Source organism: Hemiscyllium ocellatum, chromosome 29 (assembly GCF_020745735.1).
Source record: "Hemiscyllium ocellatum isolate sHemOce1 chromosome 29, sHemOce1.pat.X.cur, whole genome shotgun sequence".
Classification (NCBI taxonomy): domain Eukaryota; kingdom Metazoa; phylum Chordata; class Chondrichthyes; order Orectolobiformes; family Hemiscylliidae; genus Hemiscyllium; species Hemiscyllium ocellatum.
The window spans coordinates 16775584-16802658 of NC_083429.1; the positions used below are offsets into that span (position 1 = coordinate 16775584).

The following is a 27075-nucleotide window of genomic DNA, read 5'->3' on the forward strand; positions in this document are numbered from 1 at the left end:
GCCATTTCCCAGTCAACATATTTAGTCTCAACTCATGCAAGTCTTTTTGTTCATTGTGTATGTAGCTTGCTACCAATTCTGCTAGATGTCCCCTAATTCCACATTTTCTTATCTTGGTTATCAGGTTACAACATGATGCCTTTACCAATGGGTTAACAGTCTTTTGAGGATTCAAACATATTACATTTGTTTTTTTTGTCTAATCTTATTGTTAATTCTCCAAATATTTCAATTCATTTAATCAAATATCACTTTGCTCTTTACTTTCTTTTCAGTTTCTCAATGTCTTTTTCTTTTACTTTGAGTGAAGATTCCATGTCCCATCATCTGTGTTAAACTAACTGGCCCTTAAGGAACTATCACCCATTTAATGTGCAGGAATAGGATTAGCTGTCTGCCAGTTCTCATCACTGTTCCTTTTTCTAATGATCTTTTACTTATGCTTAATAGTGTCTCTGTTGTCTTTATGTAAGATTTTTAAAATGAGTAGACTTGATAAATGTGGTCCAGAAGTTTTATTCTCTATGAAGTTTAAATAACTTATCAATTGTTTCCTTTTCTACCTTGACAGACTAATTGTTCAATATTTCTGTTTTTGTGTTGGCATTTGTGAATTGAACTTGAGTGTCTTGCCTTTGTTTTGCCTGATTTTGCCTTTGTTATTTATATTAATATTCTGTGAAAGTTTAATTTCTAATTTGGGCTTTTCTAGTTTTTCTAGACTTTTATCTTAACCTTTTTGTATTTTTTTATCATCATCTGAAGTCTGCCTGCTTAGTGTATTCCTTTGTCAGTTAGAATTCTTGTTCATTCATCTGTCTATTTCTTAATTTTTATTTTTTCTGAGCTCTTTGAAAAAAAATTGCTCATTACTATTCCAGCTTTTTATCTGTCGCTTTTTTTCCAAATATGCTTTTACTAGTTCCATGCTCTTCCCTTCAAAAGTAGCTTTTTCCCCAAATACAACATGTGTCTGACCGAGTCTTTAATTTAAACCTCATTACTATGTGATTACTGCTGATTGGATGTTTCCCTACATTTACTTTACTTCTCTGGTTCCGAAAGATTTCCAGATCTAATAGTTATTCCTATCTTCTCAGTCCTTTTATATTTTGCAAAAGATAGGATTTCTGAATACAGTACAAAATTCCATTACCATTTCCCCTTTCCTCATCTCTTGCCAGTTTGCTTTGGCAGTATTTAAAATCCCTAGTGTTTATTATCCCATGTCCTTCACTTATTTCATAAATGCTTGCAAATTTTTTCCTCCATTTCTTGTTCTCTGGTCTGGTCTGTAAATTGGTGTGGTCCATTTTAAACTTAAAAAGGAACAAAGAGGCAAAAGAACAAAGAACGAAAGAGAAGTACAGCAAAAGAACGAAAGAGAAGTAGCAGAAGAGCAGACCTTTCAGTCCTCCACGCCTGTGCCCTAACCAAACTAAAAAAACAAACCAGCTGCTTTATTCAGTCCGTATCCCTCTATTCTCTTCCTATTCATAATATAGATGAGTTAAGATTTTGCATTTTGGAAAGTCAAATCAAGGTGGGAATTTCAAATGGCCCTTAAGGAGTTTAGTGGAACAGAGGGACCTTGGAGTTCAGATCCACTGTTCTCTGAAGGTGAAGTCACAGGTAGACAGGGCAGTGAAGAAGGCTTTTGGTACACTGGCCTTCGTCAGTCAGGACATTGTGTATAGAAATTGGGAAGTTATAATGCAGTTGTACAGGACGTTGGTGAGGCTGAACTTGGAGTATTGTGTTCAGCTTTGGTCACCTTGTTATAGGAAGGATGTTATTAAACTGGAATGAGTCCAGAAGAAATTTAAAAGGATGTTGCCAGAACTCAAGTGTCTGACTTACAGAGAGAGGTTGGACAAACTAGGACATTTTTCTTTAGAGCGTAGAAGACTGAGGGAGGACCTTATAGAGGTGTATAAGATCATGAAAGACATGGATCGGATGAATGCACTCAGTCTTTTTCTCAGGGTTGGGGAATCGAAGACAAGTGGGCATCAGTTTAACGTTAAGAGAGGAAAGAATAAAAGGGAACCTGACGGGCAACTTTTTTTACACAGAGGGTGTACACATATGGAATGAGCTGCCAGTGAAATGGTTGAGGCGGGTACACGAACAACATTTAAAAGGCATTTGGACAAATACATAGATAGGAAAGGATTAGAACGATATGGGCCAAGTGCAGAGAAATGGGGTTAGCGTTGATGGATATTTTGGTCGGCATGGAATGGTTTGGGCCAAAGGCCCTGTCTCCATGCTGTAGGACTTGATGACTCTAAATAATGTGACTACTGTGCAATATGGTGATATCTGGCAGCTCATTTATATGCAACAAGGTTTCACAACCAGCAACTAAGATGAGTATCCATTAATATTGCTATTTGGTGGTGTTGGTTCTCTGAGTGAAGAGTTTTGACCAGGACACTCAGAGAACTCCCTGCTTGTAAATGAATCATGCCATGTTCATATTAACCTCTAGTTCTGAAGTAGACCTTGGTTTATTTGTTTTATTTAAAGTAGGCTAAGGTGAGCCATCAGAGAGGGGGTGAGATGATATACACCATATGTCACTGACTTTTTTTTTAAAGTCACTAATATTTTTATAATTCCTTTCCTGTAGTTCTACAGAGTTCATTGAACTGTTGGGAATCAAATATTAGAATACTTTAGCATTGTGTTGCAGTACTATGCATTTTTTTGTGCCTTTGAAAGAGAAAGCCTTTGTATCTTTGTACCTTTGAATCCTGTTTAGTCAAAGGGAAGTTTCCCCAGCACTTGAGATTAGCGGACATTGTTCCTTTGTTTAAGAAGGGCAACAGGGTTAATCCAGGAAATTATAGGCTGGTAAGCCTTATGTCAGTGGGAAGGAAATTATTGGAGAAGATTCTTGGGATTTACTCACATTTGGAATAAGTTATGATCTTATTAGCGTCAGGCAGCTTGGCTTCTGCAGAGGAGGTTGTGTCTCACAAACTTGATTAATTTTTTTGAGGAAGTGACAAAGATGATTTTTGAGAGTAAGATGGTCAATGTTATCAAAATGAACTATGACAAGGTCCCTGTATTCTTTCTGTTAGCAGGCTGATAGAAAAGTTGAAGACATAGGTTCTGAGGTAAGCTTGTAAGATGGATACAGAACTAACTTAATCATAGAAGACAGCGAGTAGTACTAGAAGGGTGGTTGTCTGACTGGAGGTCTGTGACCAATGGTGTTCTACAGAAATTAGTGCTGGGACCCCTGTTGTTTTATGTATATAATGTAGGTGGCCAGTTTAGTAAATTCACAGGCAAAAAAAAGATTGTGGAGCCATGGATAATGAGGGGGATTGCTAGAGGATACAGTAGGGTAAAGATAGACTGGAGATTTAGGCATAGAAATGGCAAGCTAGCGTTTAATCCAGATAAATGTGAAGTAATGCAATTTGGAAGATCTAACGCAGGAAGGAAGTACCCAATGAATGGCAGAATCCTTAGTAGCATTAACATACACCGGGATATAAGTGTGCAGGTCCACAGTTCCCTGAAAGTAGCAACATCATAAGGTGGTCAAGAAGGCATACTGCATCCTTACCGTCATTGGTTGGGGCATAAAAATTAACAAGTCATGTTGCAGCTATGCAGAACTTTAGTGAGGCCAAATTTGCAATATTGCTTACAGTTCTAATTGCCACATGACCAGAAGGATGTGGAGGCTTTGGTGAGATTTTAGAAACAGTTTATCAAATTGTTGCCTTGTTTAGAGGGCATTAACTATGAGGAGGGATTGGACACACTTGACTTGTTTTCACTTAAACATTGAAAGACTGATGCAAGTTTACCCAAATTATAAGAGGCATGGGTAGAATGGATAATCCGGGTCTCTTTTTTTCCCCGGAGTAGAAATGTCATTTACTTGGGGCAGAGGTTTAAGGAAAAAGGGGGAAAGTGTCAGTGCAGTCTTGGTAGGCTAAAGAGCCTGTTCCTATGTCCTTTTGTTCAAAATATGCAAAAGGTAAGTGGGTCAGTGGAAGGCAACTATAGGTAAACCATTTACCGTCCAGGATTCAGTGATGCTTATGTCTTCTCGATTTTTTTCTTCTGTATGTTTTCATGGAAATAAAAGTTAATGAAAATTCAGCTGGTCTGCTTATAGGATTAAACCTGTCTGAATCAGAAGATTAAAAGTTGCAAGTAAATGATTACACATTGACTCAGGAGTTGTAGTTGTTACTGATAATATATTGGGTATCAGCAGGAGCTTTGGGCACCACTGACTATTTTTCACTGTAGTCTTTGTCAGGAGTGAAATGGTTTAACTCTTAGTGCTGAAGAAAGGTTGTAGAATATCTCAAGAGGAATGAGGTCAGTCAGTGAGAGTTGATGAGAATATACCTGGGTTATTTTGCTTGTATTGGAAAGAAATATAAAACAGAAGCATACAGAAGTGATCTGTGCTATAAATACCTCAGTAAAAAAATGCCAATGCGTTCTCAATCCAGATCTTTTTTTTTCAATTCACTTACATTACTGGCTGGCCAGCATTTATTGTCCATCCCTAATTGCCTTTCAGAAGGTGGTAGTGATCTGCCTTCTCGAACCTCTCCATCCATCCACTCATCACTACCCTTCATCTCTGCAAGTATGTCCAATATATCAATATAAAAGACTTAATGTGCAAAGACAGACTAAGTATTCAACACAAATAACTGGCCTAATACTAGTTGCTCTTAGCACCTGATTTTGCCATAGAACATAGAGCGATACATCGCAGTACAGACTCTTCAGTCCTCAACGTTGCACCAACCTGTGAAACTGATCTGAAGCTCATCTAACCTACGCTATTCCATTATCATCCATATATTTATCCAATGACCATTTAAATGCCCTTAAAGTTGGCAAGTCTACTGTTGCAGGCAGGGCATTCCATGCCCTTACTGCTCTCTGAGTGAAAAGCCTACCTCTAACATTGGTCCTATATCTATCACCCCGCAGATTAAAGCTGTGTCTCCCTCATGCTAACCATCACCATCTGAGGAAAAAGGCTCTCACTGTCCACACTATCTAATCCTCTGATTATCTTGTATGTCTCTATTAAGTCACCTCTCAACCTTCTTCTCTCTAACGAAAACAACCTCAAGTCCTTCAGCCTTTCCTCATTAGACCTTCCCTTCATACCGGGCAGCATCCTAGTAAATCTCATCTCCACCCTTTCCAATGTTTCCATGTCTTTCCTATAATGCTGCGACCAAAACTGAGCACCATACTCCAAGTGTGGCCGCACCAGAGTTTTGTACAGCTGCAACATGCACTTGTGGCTGCAAAACTCAATCCCTCTACCAATAAAAGCTAATACACCATTAGTCTTCTTGACAACTCTATAAACCTGAGTGGTAACTTTCAGGGATCAATGTACATGGACACTGAGATCTCTCTGCTCATTGACACTACCAAGTGCCTTCCCATTGAGTACCCCGTATTCCTGTTACTCCTTCCAGAGTGAATCACCTCAGACTTTTCCGCATTAACCTTCATTTACCACCTCAGCCCAAGCTCTGCAGTTTATCCATGTCCAAATGTAATCTGCGACATCCATCAGCACTGTCCACAACAGCACCGACTTTAGTGTCATTCACAAAAATGGTTCGCTCTTCATTGCACAGAAGGTCATCTACATCACAGCAAGATTTCAGTCCAATTGTTGATACTGGTGATGCAATACATTCTCACCAATACAGGCAGCTTCAGGGATATTTAAATAATTTGTTGCAATCTACAAAAGATCATAAACATCTCCTCATGACACACAGCAGATTATAGATTATACAGCTCGAAGAGTACCACGCTGCAAGCATAAGGAAAGATTAGGAGACAGGTCTTTATGAACTACTGCAGTGATAATGGAACTGAACATACACTATTGGCACCATTCTGCATTCTGTAGCCAATAACTGAGACCCAAACTGGAGGAAGGTACGGACAGATCTCCAAGCTGAACAGCACCTGGGCACAGCATCCTATGGTTATGGATATTATCACTTTTCATTAGAGGGGAGGACAAGGCAATCAACTGCTTAAATTCATCAAACAGGCTGTACAAAGTACAGGTAGACGTGTGATAATTGTACTTATGGGAGGGACAGTGGCCTTAACAGATGGATAAGACGGGGAGCCAAGTACTGACATGCTGTGTATATCATTCCTCTCCCTTTTTATTGAAGTTTCTATTAATTTACATTTTTTTTCTTTTTATTGAGCTTGTGCTACTGCTACTGGTTTCATAGCTGTGTGTCACGTTGTTTGAGTTTGTGTGTTCAAAGTGCTCCATAGTTTAATCTGTCCCATAATTCACAAAGGCACAGTGCTTGGAATCAGCTGTGGAGCAGATACAAGTTGAAGCCAAAATCCTCTTCAATTCCTGGAACATATGGACTCATTTTTCTGTGTTTGGAGCCAAGTGCTACAAAAATAATTTTTTTTCTCCTGCCACGTTCACCTTTCCTTGCTGGGATCCAGTTACTGGCATCCAGTTGATGCTCTCCCATACTTCATCCAAGTAACTACTATTTATTTGGGAACCTTGCTGCATGGACTGTTCAGCTGTGGGAGGTTGTCACGTGGATTATTTTTGCAAGGCTTTTAACAAGATTGCACGCGGCAGACTGATCAGAAATGCTGAAGCTTATGTAATTCAAAGGAAAGTGGCAGACTAGAGCTAAAATTATTTCAGTGCTAGGATGCAAATGATAGAAATATTAAGTGAGGAAGATAGCAATGCACTGGTCAGGTGAACAGAAAAGTGGCAAATGGAATTCAAACCAGAAAACTGTTCGGTAGTACATTTGAGAAGGTCACACAACGCAATGGAATGCACAGTAATTTTTCGGACACTGAAAAGTGCGGAGGAACCTTGGTTGCATGTTCACAAATCCTTGATACAGCAGGACAGTTAGTTAAGGTGGTCAAGAAGGCGTATCGATTCATAGGAACTAGGAGCAGGAATAGGCAATTCAGCCCCTCGAGCCTGTTCCACCCCTTAAAATGGTCATAATTGATCTCCATTCAATTTACTTGCCTGCTTCCATAACCCTTGAACATATTACTAATTAGAAATCAGTCTATCTAATCCTTAAATTTGCTCAGTGTTCAGTATCTGCCACACTTTAGGTTGTGAATTCTACAGATTGACAAGTCTTTGAAATAAGTAATTTCTCCTCATCCCCTATTTTAACTCTGCTGTCACTTATCTGAAAACTATAAACCTCTTGCTCTAGATAGCCCCACATGATGAAACATCATCTACTACTACTACATCATTTCTTATTAGCCAAGTTTCTGAATATACGAGCAGGATGATTAGTATTAATGTTATAGAATGCAATTGTGAGGTCACAGCCAGGGTACTATGTATAGTTTTGGTCACTGCATTATAGGAGGGATGTGGTCATACTCTGAAGGAGATTTTTGAGAATGTTGTTAAGAAGGGAGAATTTTAGATCTTGGGGAAAAATAGATTGGGCTTTTATTCGGTTAGAACCGAGGCTAAAGTTATGAGGAGCTTTAACAAAGAGGGTAGAGGACTGGTTTCCCTTGACATAGATGTAAATACCAGGGGACACAGATTAAAAATAATTAGATTAGACTTACAGTGTGGAAACAGGCCCTTCGGCCCAACAAGTCCACACCGCCGAAGCAAAACCCACCCATACCCCTACATTTACCCCTTACCTAACACTACGGGCAATTTAGCATGGCCAATTCACCTGACCCGCACATCTTTGGACTGTGGGAGGAAACCGGAGCACCCGGAGGAAACCCACGCAGACACGGGGAGAACGTGCAAACTCCACACAGTCAGTCACCTGAGTCGGGAATTGAACCCGGGTCTCAGGTGCTGTGAGGCAGCAGTGCTAACCACTGTGCCACCGTGCCGCCCACAATTGATGGAAAAATCAAGGGAAAGTTGGTTTTTCACTGATTGGGTGTTGGGAGTCTTGGTGAAAATGTACATTGCATTTAAAAAAAAAACTTGGATATGCAGTTGAGGACAATAATTAGATCACTAACATTGTGGAAACAGTCCCTTCGGTCCAACAAGTCCACACCGACCCGCCGAAACGCAACCCACCCATACCCCTACATTTGCCCCTTACCTAACACTACGGGCAATTTAGCATGGCCAATTCACCTGACCCGCGCATCTTTGGACTGTGGGAGGAAACCAGAGCACCCGGAGGAAACCCATACAGACACAGGGAGAATATGCAAACTCCACACAGACAATCGCCTGAGGCGGGAATTGAACCCAGATATCTGGCCCTGTGAGGCAGCAGTGCTGCTCACAAACATACTAGGCTACTTTCCAAGACCTAAATGGTGAGATGAGACTGGTTAACCATTTCTCAACTGGTATGACCTCTTTGTAATTTGGTAATTCTAGGAGCACAGTGAAGATCAATTGTGATCTTAGTGCTCTTCCATACTTCGGAGAGTCTCTATATAGTCGTGACCCCTCTAATCTAGAAATTTTGTGACAGTTGTAAGCACATCTGTTATGGTTAGTACTGCTGCCTCATAGCACCAGTTCCAGCTTTGGGTGATATGTGGAGTTTGCATATTCTCTGTTGGTGTGGGTTTCCAGCAAATGTTCCAGCTTCCTCCCACAGTCCAAAGGTATGCAAATTAAGTGGATTGGCCATGGTAGAAATTGCCCTATATGTTCAGGGGTGTGCAGGTTAGGTTGGTTAGCTATAGTAAAATAAAAGCCATGCAGGGTTACAGGGACTTTGTGGATCTGGGTGGGATGCTTCTCAGAGGGTTAGAAATCTATCCTGTAATCTCTCTGCACGTAATTTCTAGCTATCTCCAATCAATCTCTACCCTCGATCACTCCCTACCCTGATCTCTGTCTAGGACCATATTTTGCTTTAGATAATCTCTGTGTTTGCCCCGTATCTCTAGTTCCATTTCTGCCTCTTAACCACACCTATCTCTCTCTAATCACATATATGTCAATGCCCCTAGTTATAGCTCTACCTCCAATTTGTACCTGCAGTACTGCCTTAGTATCTATACCCATGATGAATGCTCTAACTCTGATCCCTGACCATAATTCATTCCTTGTTTTGATCTGCAACTGTAGCTTCTGTTCTTGTCCCAGCTCTGATGTGATCTCTGTCTATTCCTATTTTGTTGTTCTATAATATCTACTTTTCATCAGTTTGGCTGATATGCCTGCCCCAATTCAAATGAATGTTGGGTAGAGAGGCGTCCAGTGAAAGTTTCAAAATGTTTCTTTCATGAAGTCTATTGTTTTAAGACAAAGTAGCATCCATTTTCATACTTCCACTTACTAAGGTTTGCTTTCCCTTGGTTAGCCATTTTTCTTCCTTTGAGAGCTGGGGTGAAGAATTAACCAACTCTTTGTCTTGCTTGTGTTTAGGAACTGTTTACCATTCTGTTTGGTTTCAGGAGTGTCTGTTTTAACAATCTGCCATTGTTTTCTTTCTTTTACAGGCAATTACCCAGATGCTAATGGCATATTTAGCCCGACTCAGTGTCATAGCAGACAACAAGATCAACTGCGGTCCTGCTCTCACCTGGATGGAGGTATGTACATTGTTTCTGCATCCTGTTGTGTAATCCCATATATTCTCTCTATGGAGACATGCTTTAAAGTTATGTCCCCTTATTCTGGAATTGTAGTAACTACTTAGCTGACAGTTTCTGTAAGTGAGCAGTGAATCCGGGTGATAACTGCAGGAAATTCACTGACTGCTGGTGATTTTTGTAGGCTGATGACAAGATTTTGGGAGCATGATTGATATTTGGAGGACTAGATATTGCTCAGACAAACAATGGAAATGTATGTGTGGCCTTGAGGAAAGAATAGGGTAGACCTAGATAATCTGCTTTCACTGGTTGAAGATTCTAGAGCTGGGGAACATAGTCTGAGAATTAGGGCAAAACCATTGAGGTGGGATGTTAGCAAGCACTTCTACACACAAAGGACGATAGACGTTTGGAACTCTTTTCCACAGACAGCAGTGGATGCTAGATCAGTTGTCAATTTAAATCTGAGATGCTAAGCAAAGATATTAAGGGCTATGGGCTGAAAGCAGGTAAACAGAGTTAGGCCACTGATCAGTTATGAGCTTATTGAATGGTGGAAAATGTGCCCTAGAAGAGCAGTGACTGAATATCCCTCAACACTCTATGTATTTGTCCTTTTCAAAATAAAAGTTTCTGATCAGGTGACATGCAGTGCAAGAATGTAAATTCTGAGAGTTTGGTGGCTGAATCAAATATTAAGGGACAGTTTGTACAGATATAAGAAAATAACAGAAAATAGGATTAAAGTGAAAACTGATAAAGTGGCAAATTAATCGGTTTTTAACTTGAAAGCCCTTAAGATTCAGGACAAAGCTGGAAACTAAATGTTCAGGAGTCGATGAGGTGCTGAATATTTTCAGACACACCTTTTCCCTGTGTTGACAGGAGTGCAAGCTCTTTATGGTGGCAACTTGGATTAATCCTTCAATATGAGGATTCAGAAAAGATTTACAAGGATGTTGCCGTGTTGGAGGATTTGAGCTATAGGGAGGGGTTGACTAGGCTGGGGCTGTTTTTCCTGGAGCGTCAGAGGCTGAGAGGTGACCTTAAAAAAGTTTATAAAATAATGAGGGGCATGGATGGGGTAAGTAGGCAAAGTCTTTTCCCTGTGGTGGGGGAGTCCAGAACTAGAGCGCCTAGGTTTAGGGTGAGAGGGGAAAGATATAAAAGAGACTTAAGGGGCAACTTTTTCATGCAGAGGTTGATGCGTATATGGAATGAGTTGCCAGAGGAAGTGGTGGAGGCTGGTACAATTTCAACACTTAAGAGGCATTTAGATGGGTACATGAATAGGAAGGGTTTGAAAGGATATAGGCCGAGTGCTGGTAGGTGGGACTAGATTGGGTTGAGATATCTGGTCGGCATGGACAGGTTGGACCGAAGGGTCTGTTTCCGTGCTGTACATATCTATGACTCTGAGTATGTGACTTTTCAAACGGACAGGCAAGAAGGAATGAGTGGTGGGAAAGCATTGTTGGTCAGTGATGGAATAAGTATTATAGCAAGAAATGCAACAGAAAATGTAAAATCCATTTGCATGGAGATAAGAATAAAAAAGGAATAGCCTGTCAGCAGCATTGCATTAGCTATACAGTTGAACAGAAATCAGGAATTAATGGAGGCGTGTAAAAAAATTTATGAGTGACTTTGATCTTCAAGTCAATTGAAAAAGTCAGACTGACAGAGATAGCCACAAGGAGGAATTCATAGTGTGTGACAGAACAGTTCTCTAGAGCAATATGCTCTGAATTAACCAGACATCAGATCATTTTGGATCTGATCATTTGTAATGAGGCAAGTTCAATAAACGATCTCAGTAAAAGATTTCCTAGGAAATAATGAGCATAACGTGGTAAAATTTAACATTCGGTTTAAGAGCGTGAAACTTGTACTGGAAGCAACTGTGTTACACTTAAGGGTAATGACAAAGGAATGAGGACAGAGTTAGCTGGAATGGTCTGGGAAATGATTTTAACAGTAAAAATGGTTGAGGAATAATGGCAGACATTTAAGAAACAGTTATCGGCTCATAACTAAAATATATTTCAGTAAGAAAAAGGATTCTATGAAGGAGACGAGCTAACCATGGGTGGGATGCTCTCCAGGGGGCCATTGTGGACTTGTTAGGCCAAATGGCCTGCTTCACACTGTAGAGGTTCTATGAAGCCTTCTATAATCAGGGAAGTTGGGGATAAGGGACCACATGTTAAGCTACTTAAGGTGAGATCCCATGATGTTAGAGGCAGAATGTTAGCATGAATAGAGATTTGGCTGACTAATAGAAGACAAAGTGTTAAGATAAAGGCATCAGTTTCAGGATGGCAACATGTAACCAGTGGGGTGCCATAGTGATCTCTGCTGGGGCTACAATTATTTGCAAATATATACAAATGACTTGGATAACAAAAGTGAATATACTGAGTCATAGAGTCATATAGCACTGAAACAGACATCATCTGAGGCACAAGACATAACAAAAGCACACCCAGCCCTGACAAGCATCTTGTCCAATTAGCATCTTAACATGCAGACAATGCCCCAATTTCATTCATCACCATTCCAAACTAGCTCTTGTCCTGCTGGTAGCTGAACTAACAAGGTGGTGACAGGCAGTCAAGAAAAAGTCAACATTGACACTTGATTCCTTGAACTCTCAGGGTACCAGTATGAACATGGGCAAAGAAACCTCTCAATTGTCACATACCACCCTGCATCAGTTGATGTTGTTGAAACCCAGTACCAAAAATAGAATGTTCTCTGTGTGGGAGACTACTGTGCCGACTTCTGAACTGTTTTGGTGCTGCTTCTGACTGACCCTAATCAGGCCTGAACGATGCAAAATTTAAAAAACAAACTGTTTGTGATACTTGTGCCGCAATAGTGCCAGGGTGATCATTTCCACCAGTTGAGAATCTAACCATCTCCTCTTATTCTGAGAGTCTGACTCGCTTACTATCAACATTCTGCAAATTGCCATTGACCAGAAACTGAACTGGATCAGCTTTTAAATTCTGTGGCTACAAGAGTTAATTAGAGGCAAGGAATCCTGAGGCACATAACCTACCCCCTGATTCCTCAAATCCTGTCCACCGTTTACAAGGGAAAGGTCTGGTGTACAATAGAGTACTCCCAACTCACCTGAACTCTACAGTTCCATAGAGTCATAGAGGTGTGCAGCATAGAAACAGACCGATCGGTCCAACTCGTTCACACCAATCAGATATCCTAACTTAATCTAGTCCCATTTGCCAGCATTTGGCCCATATCCCTCTAAACCCTTCCTATTCATACAGCCATCCAGATACCTTTTAAATGTTGTAATTGCATTAGCATCTACCACTTCATAATCCAAGATAAAGCAGCCTACTTGGTTGGCACCGCATCCACAAATATCCACTCCTTCCATTACCAGTGCTCAGTAGCAATAGTGTTTGTTAAGGCTCCTTAGACATTATCTTCCAACCTGCAACCACTACTACCTAGAAGGGCAGAGGCAGCAGGGAACATGAAGTTTCTCTCAAAATACTTACTTACCATCGTGGCTTGGCAATAAATCTGTGTTCTTCACTGTTGTTGCATCAAGATCCTGATACTCCCTTCTTAACAGCTTTGTGGCTGTACCTACACTAAATGGAATGAATGATGACAGCACATATCACTTTCTCAAAGGCAGCTAGGGATGGGCAATAAATGCTGGCCTGGCCAGGGAAGCCTACATCCCAGAAATGAATACATATGTTGAAGGTGATTGCCTGACTGGGTTTGTGGCAGGTTTTGAAAGAACTAATATAAAGTGAAAACCAATGAACCTCAAAGTCCCTAAGTGATTATTGTGGAGATGGAGTCCTATTTTCATACAAAAGATATCTTCTAGTGTGTCGTGTGACTCAAAGTCTGCCATCCATTAGTGATTTAGTTAAGCTGAGTTCTTAAATCTGAACAAATATAGGACTACATAAATATGAGGGATGAATTGGTTTAGATAGATTGAGAAGCTAGAAAACTGAAGAGGAAATTACACGCGATATGACTGTCATAAGGCTAAGCTACCATCTTTAATCTTCTCGATGCCTCTGTTGATTTGAACACTTTTCATCATGGAACTGGCCTCCAGTATCTCTCAGTTATTGTCCAGATGGATTGTTCATTACTATCACCTGATAACCCCAAGCATCTGCATTCGCATAATCAAAAATATGACATCAATTCAGAGTTATTCATTCATTCACACTATGTGGGCATCACTGGCTGGGCCAGCGCTAATTGCCCAGAGGAATATGTATGCTGAAAACACCTAGTTCTACCACACTGTCATCTTCTTGAATCCATTACAGTTGTTAATTTATCAGTTTGCTGTTTGGATATCCAGCAATGGCTAAGCAGAAATTTCCTGCTGGTATATATAGAGATGACCAAAGTCTTCGATCACTGCAAACTCTATTCACTAGCTGCGGTGTTTATTCCTCTCTCTGGCAACTATCTTGATAAACTTGCTTGCAAACTTGGTGTCACATTGGATACCAAGATGACTTTTTAAATCACTAAAATGTAAATTTGTCCTTTGATACAAGGGTTCAACATCACTCTTGCTTGATCTCATCTGTTGCTAAAGCCCGTATTCATACTTTTGCTATCTCTGGACTTGACTATTCCAATATATTTGTGGCATTCTACCATATATTAACTTGGGGTAGTTCCACTGCCCTTTCCTTACCCAAGCCAACTTTATTGACCAATTCTCCTGTGCATGCTGATCTACATTGGCTTCTGGTCAAGCAGCACCTGGATTTGAACATTTTCATCCTTGCTCTCTCATTACCCTACAGTTCTCTGAAATAGCTGCACTCATCAACTTGTGGCTCTTTAGCATTCCGATTTTAATTGCTTGCCCCTGGCAGCCTTGCCTTCATGTGTCTGCCCGTAGCTCTATCAGTCCACTTTGCGTTTAAATTCTTTAAAATCTTAAATCCTCCTTTTTTTTCCCCCCAGTCTATTTACCATCTAACCTGATATTCATGTTCAGTTTTGTTTTATTCCATTCCTGTGAATGTGTATGTATGGCTTCTTAGATTCATGGTGATATATAAGTACTTGGAGACATTGAGATCTACAGCACAGAAAAAGGCCATCATGCCTTTTTATCCATGCCAATCAGAAACACCCACCTAACTAAACCTGTTTTCCACCACTTGGCCCATCACCTTGTATGCCTTGGCATCGCAGATGTACATCTAAATATTTCTTCAATGCTGTGATGGTTTCTGCCTCTACCACCCTCACAGGCATTGTGTTCCAGATTCCCACCACCCTCTGGATGAAAACATTGTTCCTCACATCTCCTCTAAACCTTCTGCCCCTTAGCTTAAATCCTTCCATCCTTTCATCCTTTTACCCTATCTATGCCCCTCATAATTTTATACATCTCAATCGATTCCCCTCTGCTCTAAAGAAAGCAACAGCAGTCTACCTAATCTCTCTCTGTCATTGCCCTCTGCACCCTCTCTTATATGTCCTTCTTATAACGTGGATTCCAGAACTGCACACAATACTCTAGCTATACACTTTCGTGTAACTCTCCCGTTTTTGTTGTTCTTGTTAACGTGAGGCACTATGAGCAATCTTCAGAAAAATTGTATTTCTACTGCAATCAGTAACCTGATGGCACTGACCATTACCATCAAGCTAGAGAGCAACACATTTCTGTGGCCAGCAGTGAAAAAGTAGAATGGTATGTCACCTTGCTGGTGCCAGCATCAAGGAGGTCTCAGAGAGAGTGCAGAATGTTCTCAAAGGAGAGAGGGACCGTCAGGAGATCATTGTCCACATTGGAACCAACGACATAAGAAGTGAAAAGGATGGGATTCTCAAGGGAGAATACAGAAAGTTGGGCAGGAATTTAATAAGGAGATCCTCGAAGGTAGTAATATCTAGATTCCTCCCGGTTCTATGAGCTAGTGAGAGTAGGAATAGATGAATGCGTGGCTGAGGAGCTGGTGCATGGGAGAATCTCTTCTGGGGTAGAAGTGACCTGTACAAGAAGGATAGATTGCACCTGAATTGGAAGAAGACTAATATACTGGAAAAGAGATTTGCTAGAGCTGCTTGGGAAGACTTAGTAATAAACTAGTAAAGTGGGGGTGGGGTGTGATGCAGGGAAATAGTGAGGAAAGACATCAATCTGAATCTTTTGGGAAAAGAAGCAAGTCAAACAGTCAGGGCAGGAAGTAATAAAGCAGAGAACAAGGTAGGACTAATAAATTAAGCTGCATTTACTTCAATGTAAGAGGCCTGACAGGGATAGCAGATGAACTCAGGGCATGGTTAGGAACAGGGATAGCATTACAGCAGTACTTAGGGAGGATATTCCTGGGAATACGTTATCTGGATGGAACTGAGAAATAAGAAAAGGATGATCACCTTATTGGGATTGTATTAAAGACCCCCTAGTAGTCAGCAGGAAATTGAGAAACAAATTTGTATGGAGTTTTCAGTTATCTGGAAGAATAGTAGGATGGTTATGATAGGGGATTTTTATTTTCCAAACATAGACTGGGACTGCCATATTGTTAAAGATTGAGATGGAGAGGAATTTGTTAGGTGTGGACAGGAAATTTTTCTGATTCAGTATGTGGATGTACTGCCTCGAAAAAGTGCAAAACTTGACCTACTCTTGGGAAATAAGGCAGGGCAGGTGACTGAGGTGTCAGTGAAGGAGTACTTTGGAACCAGCAACCATAATTCTACTAGTTTTAAAATAGTGAAGGAAGGCTAATCTTGACGGTATTAGGCAAGAATCTTCAAAAGCTGATTGGGGGCAGATGGGCTTGTAGGTAAAAGGGATGGCTGGAAAATGAGAAGCCTTCAAAAATGAGTTAACGAGGGTCCAGAGACAGTATATCCTCTGGGTGAAAAGAATGGCTGATAAGTGTAGAGAATGCTGGACGACGAAATAAATTGAGATAAGAAAAATAGGAATCATATGTCAGGTATAGACAGGAGAGATCGAGAGAATCCTTAGCAGAGTATAAAGGCAGTATGAGTATACTTAAGAAGGAAATCAGGAGGGCAAAAAGGAGACATCAAAGGGGTAACTTTGGCAAATAGAATTAAGGAGCATCCAAAGGGTTTTTACAATTACATTAAGAACAAAAGGGTAATTAAGGAGAGAATAGGGCACCTCCAAGATCAGCAAGGCAGCCTGTGTGGAGCCGCAGGAGATGGAGGAGATTTTGCATCACTATTTACTGTGGAAAAGGACATGAACAATATAGAATGTAGATGGTGACGTCTTGAAAAATGTCCACACTACAGACGACAAGGTTCTGGATGTCTTGAAATGCATTAAAGTGGATAAATTCCCAGGACATAGAACATAGACATAGAGCATGGAACATAAAAAAAAAAAGAACAATACAGCACAGAACAGGCCCTTTGGCCCACGATGTTGTGCCAAACATCCTAGCTTAAGCACCTATCCATGGACCTATCCAATTGCCGCTTAAAGGTCACCAATGATTCTGACTCTGCCACTCCCACAGGCAGCGCATTCCATGCCCCCACCACTCTCTAGGTAAAGAACCTACCCCTGACATCCCCCCATACCTTCCACCCTTCACCTTAAATTTATGTCCCCTTGTAACACTCTGTTGTACCTGGGGAAAAAGTCTCTGACTGTCTACTCTATCTATTCCCTTGATCGTCTTATAAACCTCTATCAAGTCACCCCTCATCCTTCGCCGTTCCAATGAGAAAAGGCCTAGCACACTCAACCTATCCTTGTACGACCTATTCTCCATTCCAGGCAATATCCTGATAAATCTCCTCTGCACCCTCTCCAAAGCTTCCACATATTTCCTAAAGTGAGGCGACCAGAACTGCACACAGTACTCCAAATGTGACCTTACCAAGGTCCTGTACAGCTGCAGCATCACCTCACGACTCTTGAATTCAATCCCTCTGCTAGTGAACACTAATAGGCCTTCTTACAAGCTCTATCCACCTGAGTGGCAACTTTCAAAGATCTATAAACATTGAAAGATCCCTCTGCTCCTCCACCTTACTAGGAACCCTACCGTTCTGGTCAGGTGTACTCTCGAACTCTCTGGGAAGCTGGGGAAGTGATTGCTGGGCCCCTTGCCGAGATATTTGTATCATCGATAGTCACAGGTGACTGGAGGTTGGCTGATATGGCACCACTATTTAAAAAAGGTGGTAAAGAAAAGCCAGGGAACTATAGACCAGTGAGCCTGACATTGGTAATGGGCAAGTTGTTGGAGGGAATCCTGAGGGTCAGCATTTACGTGTATTTGGAAAAGCAAGGACTGATTAGGAATAGTCAGCGTGGCACTGTGCATGGGAAATCATGTCTCACTTGATTGCGTTTTTTTGAAGAAGTAACAAAGAGGATTGATGAGGGTAGAATGATTGACATGATCTATATGCACTTCAGTAAGGCGTTCGACAAGGTTCCCCATGGGAGACTGATTAGGAAGGTTAGATCTCATGGAACACGGAGAACTAGCCATTTGGATACAGAATTGGCTCGAAGGTAGAAGGCAGTGAGTGTGGTGGAGTGTTGCTTTTCAAACTGGAGGCTTATGACCAGTGGAGTGCCACAAGGATCGATACTGGGTCCACTACTTTTCTTCATTTATATAAATGATTTGGATGTGAACATAGGAGGTATAGTTAGTAAGTTTGCACATGACACCAAAATTGAAGTGTAGTGGACAGCAAAAAAGGATACCTTCGAATAGAGCAGGATCTTGATCAAATGAGCCAGTGGGCTAAGAAGTGGCAGATGGAGTTTAATTTCGATAAATATGAGATGCTGCATTTTGGGAAAGCAAAACTTAGCAGGATCTATGCGCCTAATGATAAGGTCCTAGGGAGTGTTGCTGAGCGAAGTGACCTTGGATTGCTGGTTTATTGAAAGTGGAATCATAGGTAGATAGAATAGTGAAGAAGGCATTTGGTATGCTTTCCTTTATTGGTCAGAGCATTGAGGACTTGGGAGGTCATGTTGCAGCTGTACAGGGCATTGGTTTGGCCACTTTTGGAATGTTGCATGCAGTTCTAGTCTCCTTCTAATTGGAACCATGTTGTGAAACGTAAAAGGGTTTAGAAAAGATTTACAAGGATATTGCCAGGGTTGGAGGGTTTGAGCAAAAGCAGAGGCTAAATTGGCTGGGGCTGTTTTCCCTGGAGCGTCAGAGGCTGAAGAGTGACCTTTATAGAGTTTATAAAATCATGAGGGGGCAACCTTTTCATGCAGAGGGTTGTGCATGTGTGGAATGAGCTGCCAGAGGAAATGGTAGAGGCTGGTACAGTTGCAGCGTTTAAAAGGCATCTGGATAGATATATGAATAGGAAGGGTTTAGAGGGTTATAGCCAAGTGCTGGCAAATGGGACTAGATTAGGTTAGGATATCTGGTCGGCATGAAAGAGTTGGACCAAAGGTTCTGTTTCCATGCTGTACGTTTCTATGACTCTGTGACTTTTGACTAAGGTATAGACATGATCCTAAAGAAAGACACTGTAATTTTCTTTGGGAGTATCTGCAATTATGTTTTGGACAATGCTGCGTGTGTTCTGAGGTAAAGTGTTCTCATCTTTAAATAGTTTGCAGGTTTGTAGCCTTTCTTCCTACCTATTATAACTGACTGTGCTGAATCTCCTCACAGATAGATAACAAAGGGAACCACCTACTTGTGCACGAAGAGTCCTCCATCAATGTTCCTGCCATTGCTGCTGCACATGTGATCAAACGATATATTGCCCAAGCTGCAGATGAATTGTCCTTTGAAGTAAGTTGCCATCTTATTACAAGTCAAAACCAGTCGGAGAGAATGGAGGAAAAGTGTGATCATTCTCTTTGATTTTAAATTCCTCCAATATCTGCCATGTCTTTTAGAAATGTTACCATATTTCATGAGCATCATCTGTTCCAGTTAACCTTTTCCAACTGACCAGTCTTTATATTAACTTTCAACAGAGTTATCAATTGTAAAGAAAACAAAGAATCCTGACATTGATTCTGTCCTAATTATTGTCCCTAAATACATGCATTTGAGCAAATGTCACTGGAGTAGTGATAAGTTGTTGAGCTGTCCACTTATGGCAAAATGGTGCCCCATATGGGGTTACAATGAACTCAGCTGGGTGATGTTGACTGGTTTTGCTCAATTGTACTTGTCTTAGTCAACTGAGCTTCAGGACGCTCTACATGTTGTTCTAATGGAAAACTGGACTTCAAGAACCAAAACTTTATTTATTAGGGTATTTCAAATTCAAAATAACTATCAGGTTCGTGGATATAATATTAAAAATTCAGTTTTCTCAAATGTCCAGTGATTTTTGCAAAATTTGGGGTTTCCATTTGGACTGTTCCATACCTGGAAAAGCCAATACCATGGAGGTTTAGTGAGCTGATTGTGGCATAACAAATACTGACATCTGGGCCTAGCATCTTTCAATGGCAGCATTCAGAACCAAATTGTATTTATGGGAATGAATGTGAGGTCAGATACAAGCATAAAGCATAGAACAGTACAGCACAGTACTGGCCCTTAGGCCCTTGGCGTTGTGCTGACTTTTTATCCTACTTTAAGATCAAACTGACCGACATACTCTTCATTTTACTAGCATCCATGTGCCTATCCAAAGTCGCTTAAATGTCTCTAATGTATCTGACTCTACTGCCATTGCTGGCAGTGCATTTCACATGCCCACCACTGTCTGTGTAAAGAACCTACCTCTGACATCATGCCTAAACCTTTCTTCAATCACCTTAAAATTATGCCCCTTCATGTTTGCAGTTTCTGCCCTGGGAAGAAAGTCTCTGGCTGTCCATTCCATTTATGCCTCTCATCATCTTGTACACCTCTATCAAGTCACCTCTTGTTCTTCTTTGCTCCAGTGAGAAAAGCCCTCGCTTCCTCAATCTTTTTTCATAAGACATCCCCTCCAGTCCAGACAGCATCGTGGTAAATCTCCTCTGCACCCTCTCTAAAGCTTCCACATCCTTCCTATAATGAGGCTTCCAGAACTGAGCACAATATTCCAAGTGTGGTCTAACCAGGGTTTTGTAGAACTCCAGCATAATCTTTCAGCTCTTAAACTTCATCCCCCTACAAATGAAAGCCAACACACCATAATCCTCCTCAACAGCCCTCTCAACTTGGGGGGCAACTTTGAGGGATCTATGGGCATTGACCCCAAGATCTCTCTGTTCCTCCAAACTGCCAAGAATCCTGCCTTTAACCCTATAATCTCCATTCAAATTCAGCCTTCCAAAATGGGTCATTGCACACTTTTCCAGGTTGAACTCCATTTGCTACTTTTCAACCTAGTTCTGCATCCTGTCAATGTCCCAACGCAACCTACAACAGCCCTCCACGCGATCCACAACTCCTCCAAACTTTGTATTATTGGCAAACTTACTAGCTCACCCTTCCACTTCCTCATCCAAGTCATTTATAAAAATCACAAAGAGCACAGGTCCCTGAACAGATCCCTGTGGACGACCAATGGTCACCAAGCTCCAGGCTGAATATTTTACATCTACCAACACTGTCTGTCTTCTATCGGCCAGCCAATTCTGTATCCAGACAGCCAAAATACCCTGTATCCCATGCCTCCTTACTTTCTGAATAAGCCTACCATGGGGAACCTTATCAAATGCCTTATCAATATAAAAAATTATACGAGAGAGACGGTTTGCACCTTAATAGGTTGGGGACCAGCATTCTGGCAGGCAGGTTTGCTACTGCAACACAGCTACGTTTAAACTAAGTAGCGGGGGGAGGGGACAAACTGGATGTTTAAGAAGGAAATTGGAGGGAAAGTTAGAACAAGGGAAGTCAAGAAAGACAACTGTATCAATGAGGCAGAAAACTCAGAAAGGGATCATGCTGTAAAGTTGAGTGAAATAGGAGTTGATGGAAAGGGTGAGGGCAGTAACAAATTAAAAATACTATACATGAATGCACGCAGCATGAGAAATAAGTAACACTCCACAGTGGTGCGCACAACTTAACTAAACACAATTGTTTGGCTGTACTTTGATAATTTTATATATCTATTGGTGTCTTATGGAGAAGTATTAAATAGAAGTATGTTATGAACCCCCTTTCATGTTATCTGCTGACCCTATTTAAATCTGGATGTGGGCTTCATTTTCCATTCTTCCGGTGAATATTTGGGCATTTATGGGTGCTGGATGATGTCCAAAGTGTGGATTCTGCTTCCTTTCACTCACCTGATGTTGGGAGTGGGAATATTCAGACCTGTCACCAATACAACAACAACACACCCAGGCTCTGCTGCCTATCTCAAACAGATTTACAAAGAAATGAAGCACTATTAGTCACAGATATTCTCAGGATTCACTTGTGATTTCCTACCCTACCTATGTAGAGTCATAGTCATATGTTTGTGCTAACACAGTGCCAGAAACACTGTACCAAGTGCTTAGAATTAAATTTGTACAAATGTGTTTGAATTGCCTTGGCTTTGTTTTTTTGATAGATCCATTGCAAATTTAATATTGGAGTGAAGAGGTTCTCATGGCAGGGAGGAGATTGGTATGCTCATGCCAAGGGGAGTAGTGAGAATTTGACTGAAGTGCTGTTTCTGCTGTATCCTAGGTTGGAGATATAGTGTCTGTTATAGATATGCCCCCTAAAGAAGATACCACGTGGTGGAGGGGAAAGCATGGGTTTCAGGTAAGTGCCTGAGTGTGTGATGGTATAAAGTTGTTGAGATCTCTTCACTGAATTGATATTACTGTTGTTGAGCAAATGTTCGAGACTTGTATCTTTTATCAAAAACTTGATAATGTTGTTCCTTAAACAGTGTTCAGTTTAACATGACCTGGATTATTGCTGTAAACGAACAAACTTGTGTAGTTGGCATGCTCATAACTTGGTCTAACTGCTTTGAATAAATAGAACTTTATTTTATTTACTTGGCTTCCATACACATTACACTTACATGTGATCTCTCAATACCTTTCACTCAATTTCACTTTATCATTTCTATTCAAAACTGCCCTTTACACAGTAGATATTTTGAAAGAAATTAAATCCAGGAAAAGTTATATGCCATGATCTACAAGGTATGTATTTTTGGCCCTTTTTTTGAGTTTAGAATGCCTTTGAGTTGTAGCTGCTGTGTAAGCAGTTTTATTGTACGAGTGAGAAACTCTGCCAGCTTTATCACAACATGAATTACAGCATGAAATCCCCTTCGTGAGTAGAATAGCTGCTGCATTGCTCTTACTCCTTCTGTCTTCTCTTTGTTGCATTTTATTGATCATTATTTCATAACATGCAAAGGTATTCAGCATTGCATCTGTGTTAACTCTGGAGCAATGATCTATGTCATTCTAACATGCTGTGCTTTACTCAGCCTTTATCAAATATTTATCAACATACCCCTCAAAAGTTGAGATTGATTCTGTTTCCGCAGTTCTGTGTACCAATAAACTCTTTACTTCAGCATTGTTCCTGATATCTCTTTATTCTTTTGGTTGTGTTAAATTTATTTTCTTTGGTTATTGACTTACTGAGCGGTGGAGTCAGTTCTTCCTGATCATCAAAGCCCTAGTATATTTTGAACACTTTGCTGCAGTAGAAAATATCTCCGGTTTGCTGCACTTTCCTCCTAGGATCTTCACAGCACATTTGTACAACAACTTCTGTGTAGCTTTGTAACTTCGGTTCTAATGTAAAGAGCCCAAAACTGGACCAGATATCCACATCAACAATTTTTTTTTGCAACCTTAGCTATTCGTCTTTGCTTTTGTTGTTATTTTCCCTCATTCTGAAGCCTAAAATTCCTCTCCTTTTGCAGTTTTATCAACTTATCTGTACATTTTTAGAAAGCATCTAGCTGTTGCTTTGCTGTTTGCTAGTGCTATTTTGCTTTGCTCTTTATGGGACCCTTCAGTGTTCAAATTGGCCATTCTTTACAAAGTAACTAGCAGGCAGGAAAACACAATGGAGTATTTAATTAAAGTATAATTGGCTGCGAAATGTAACAACAATGCATAACAATTAAACATGATCAAAAGACTGATGTGCAAGAATAAATGTGTTTCATTTAGTCAGGATCTCAAACAGGATTGAACTGTGAATGTGTAGAGCTGTATCAGAAGTGAACTGTGAATTGTACATGACATCATCCTGAATAATTATAAATTAGTTTCTTTGTAGAGTCACTCTGACATTAGTGTCTGATTTGTACCTTTGTTTAATTTTTCAGGTTGGATTCTTTCCCAGCGAGTGTGTGGAGCTCATTAATGATAAAGTTCCTCATTCTGTGACTAGTGCAATGCCAAAGCCAGGTATAGTAATCTTCTATCCTGCACCCACTATGCAATTCCATTCTGATCAGTATAACTGTGGGTGTCTTGGTCTGAGATATTTGTGTGACTAACATATTTCATTATCCAATTGTAGTCTTGCACAAACATGAGTCAAATCCAACGCTACCATTTAAGCGTAGCATTTGCATTTGGGGGGCACGGTGGCTCAGTGGTTAGCATTGCTGCCTCACAGCGCCAGGGTCCCAGGTTTGATTCCAGCCTCGGGCGACTGTCTGTGTGGAGTTTGCACATTCTCCCTGAGTCTGCGTGGGTTTCCTCCGGGTGCTCCAGTTTCCTCCAAGTTGTGCAGGTCAGGTTAATTGGCCATGCTAAATTGCCCATTAGTCAGAGAGAAGTGGGTCAGGGTGGGTTACTCTTTGGAGGGTCGGTGTGGACTGGTTGAGCCAAGGGCCTGTTTCCACACTGTAGGGAATCTAATCTAATCTAAGTATATAAAATTAGGTGAGACATGGATAAGGTGATAGTTGGAGTCTTTTTCCCAGAGTGGGAATGTTGAATACCTAGGAGGCATGGTTTTAAGATGAGAGGGAAGGTTTAAACAAAATGTGCAAGGTAATTTTTTTTAATGCAAAGGGCGGTAAATGACTGGAATGTACTGCCAGGAGAGGTGGTAGCAACGTAACATTATAGCGCAACACTGGCCCTTCGGCCCTCGATGTTGTGCTGACCTGTGGAACCAATCTGTAGCCTATCTGTCCTACACTATTACATTTCCATCCATACGTGTAAATGCCCTTAAAGTTGGCGAGTCTAATACTATTGCAGCCAATGCATTCCTTGCCCCTACTACTTTAAGAAACCACGCCTGACATTGTCCTATATCTTTCATCCCTCAATTTAAAGCTATTAGATTACTTACAGTGTGGAAACAGGCCCTTCGGCCCAACAAGCCCACACCAACCTGCCGAAGCGCAACCCACCCAGACCCATTTCCCTACATTTACCCTTTCACCTAACACTACGGACAATTTAGCCTGGCCAATTCACCTACCCTGCACATTTTTGGATTGTGGGAGGAAACCGGAGCACCCGGAGGAAACCCACGCAGACATGGGGAGAATGTGCAAACTCCACACAGAGTCACCTGAGGCGGGAATTGAACCCAGGTCTCTGGCGCTGTGAGACAGCAGTGCTAACCACTGTCCCACCGTGCTGCTATGTCCCATCGTGCTAGCCATCGCCATCTGAGGAAAAAGGCTCTCCCTGTCCACCCTATCTAATTATCTTATATGTCTCAGTTAAGTCACCTCTCAACATTCTCTCACGTTTATTCCCTCAGCCTTTCCTCATAAGACCTTCCCTCCATACCAGGCAACATCCTAGTAAATTCCCTTTGAACCCTTTCAAAGTTTCCACATCGTTCCTATAATGCGATGACCAGAACCGTATGCAATATTTCAAGTGTGGCCACACCGGGACAGCTGTTTTGTACAGCTGTAGCATGACCTCATGGCTCCGAAACTCAATCCCTCTACCAATAAAAGCTAACACATAGTATGCCTTCTTAACAACCCTATCAACCTGTGTAGCAACTTACACGGATCTATGTACATGGACACTGAGATCCCTCTGCTTATCTGCACTACCAAGAATCTTACCATTAGCCCAGTACCCTTTATTCCTGTTGCTCCTTCCAAAGTGAATCACCGCACATTTTCCGTATTATACTCCATTTGCCACCTCTCAGCCCAGCTGTGCAGCTTGTCTGTGTCCTCTGTGACCTGCAACATCCTTCTACACTGTTCGCAACTCCACCGACCTTAGTGTCATCTGCAAATTTACTAACCCATCCTTCCATGCCCTCTATCAGGTCATTTATAAAATGACAAACAGCAGTGGACCTAAAACAGATCCTTGCGGTACACCATTAGTAACTGAACTCCAGGTTGAACAGTTCCCATCAGCCACCACCCTCTGTCTTCTTTCAGCTGGCCAATTTCTGATCCGAACTGCTAAATCACCGTCAATCACATTCCTCCATGTTTTGTGCAATAGCCTACCATGGAGAACCTTATTAAACACTTTACTGAAGTCCATATTCACCACATCAACTGTTTTCCCCATATTCACCTATTTGGTCACTTTCTCAAATAACTCAACAAGGTTTGTGGGCAGATAGATAACAATTTTTAAGAGGCATTTAGGCCGACATATGTACAGGCAGAGAATAAAGGGACACAGATCATTTAAAGGTAGATAGGATTAGTTTTGAACGGCATCATAGTTGCATACATATGGTGGGCTGAAGGGCCTTTTCCTGTGCTGGACTGTTCTTTTTTTGAAGACAAACCTGTGAAATGTGCATATTTTTATTTGCATCAAATTGTATGCAGTACATCTGGAAGAAATAAAACACACATGCAGCATTCAGTGTTTCTTCATGCATGATCAGAAGAGGCATGTTGTTTGTAATGTCTGAAGATTGCATAACTTGTAAAGTTTGCAAAATTGCAGGGATAGGTAAATACAGCCCCAGGTAATGTGAGAACATCCAATACTGCATGAGGGTCTTTCAAGCAAACTCAATATTTTAGAGATACAGAGTTTGCTGTTAATAGGTATTAGTATTCTCATTTTCCTGGCACTTGCACTGTGATGTCACTGTATTGCTGGAAAAGAGAGGCATTGTTACAGTGAGATGCTCATTCTATCAGAATATTAATGTTCAGAGGTGACAGAACGATAGTTCTTTGACTTAATCTCTATTTCATGGAACTCAGTCCCAATTTGTTTAGCAGTGAAGAAAATGAAATATCATGTCCCAAGAATTTTATGCAATTCAGATAAATACCTTTTTTCATAATCTTAGTTTCTTACTTAATTTGCAGTTTTATTTCCACGCTAGGTAACCCCTTTCAGCCAGCTAGTGTTGCAGTGCTTTTTCCCGCTGGTCTAAAATAACAGCAGACTGTGGAGAGTTAACTTGCGTGATGTGAATTGAGCTTGATGACCCAATTATGTTCTATAATAGTCCTACACTTGTACTGGAGTAAGGACTGCCCTCTCGCGTATTGGAGTAAAATCCAATTTGTTTATGAGTTGGAATAAGATGTGACCTGTTCTTGTACATACAAAAGTGCAAA

The 27075-nt window shown here is 41.0% G+C and overlaps 1 protein-coding gene across 6 annotated transcripts in view; it reads left to right on the forward strand.

Moving 5' to 3' along the window:
- The window catches only part of arhgap32b (Rho GTPase activating protein 32b), a 574866-nt gene that overhangs the window by 406412 nt on the left and 141379 nt on the right, over window positions 1-27075 (forward strand). For all 6 annotated transcript variants that reach the window (XM_060846659.1, XM_060846660.1, XM_060846663.1 and 3 more), the window contains 4 exons: window positions 9508-9600; window positions 19287-19409; window positions 22251-22328; window positions 23869-23950. In XM_060846659.1, coding sequence (XP_060702642.1) covers window positions 9508-9600; window positions 19287-19409; window positions 22251-22328; window positions 23869-23950 — 376 coding nt within the window. The remainder of the gene's footprint in view (window positions 1-9507; window positions 9601-19286; window positions 19410-22250; window positions 22329-23868; window positions 23951-27075) is intronic.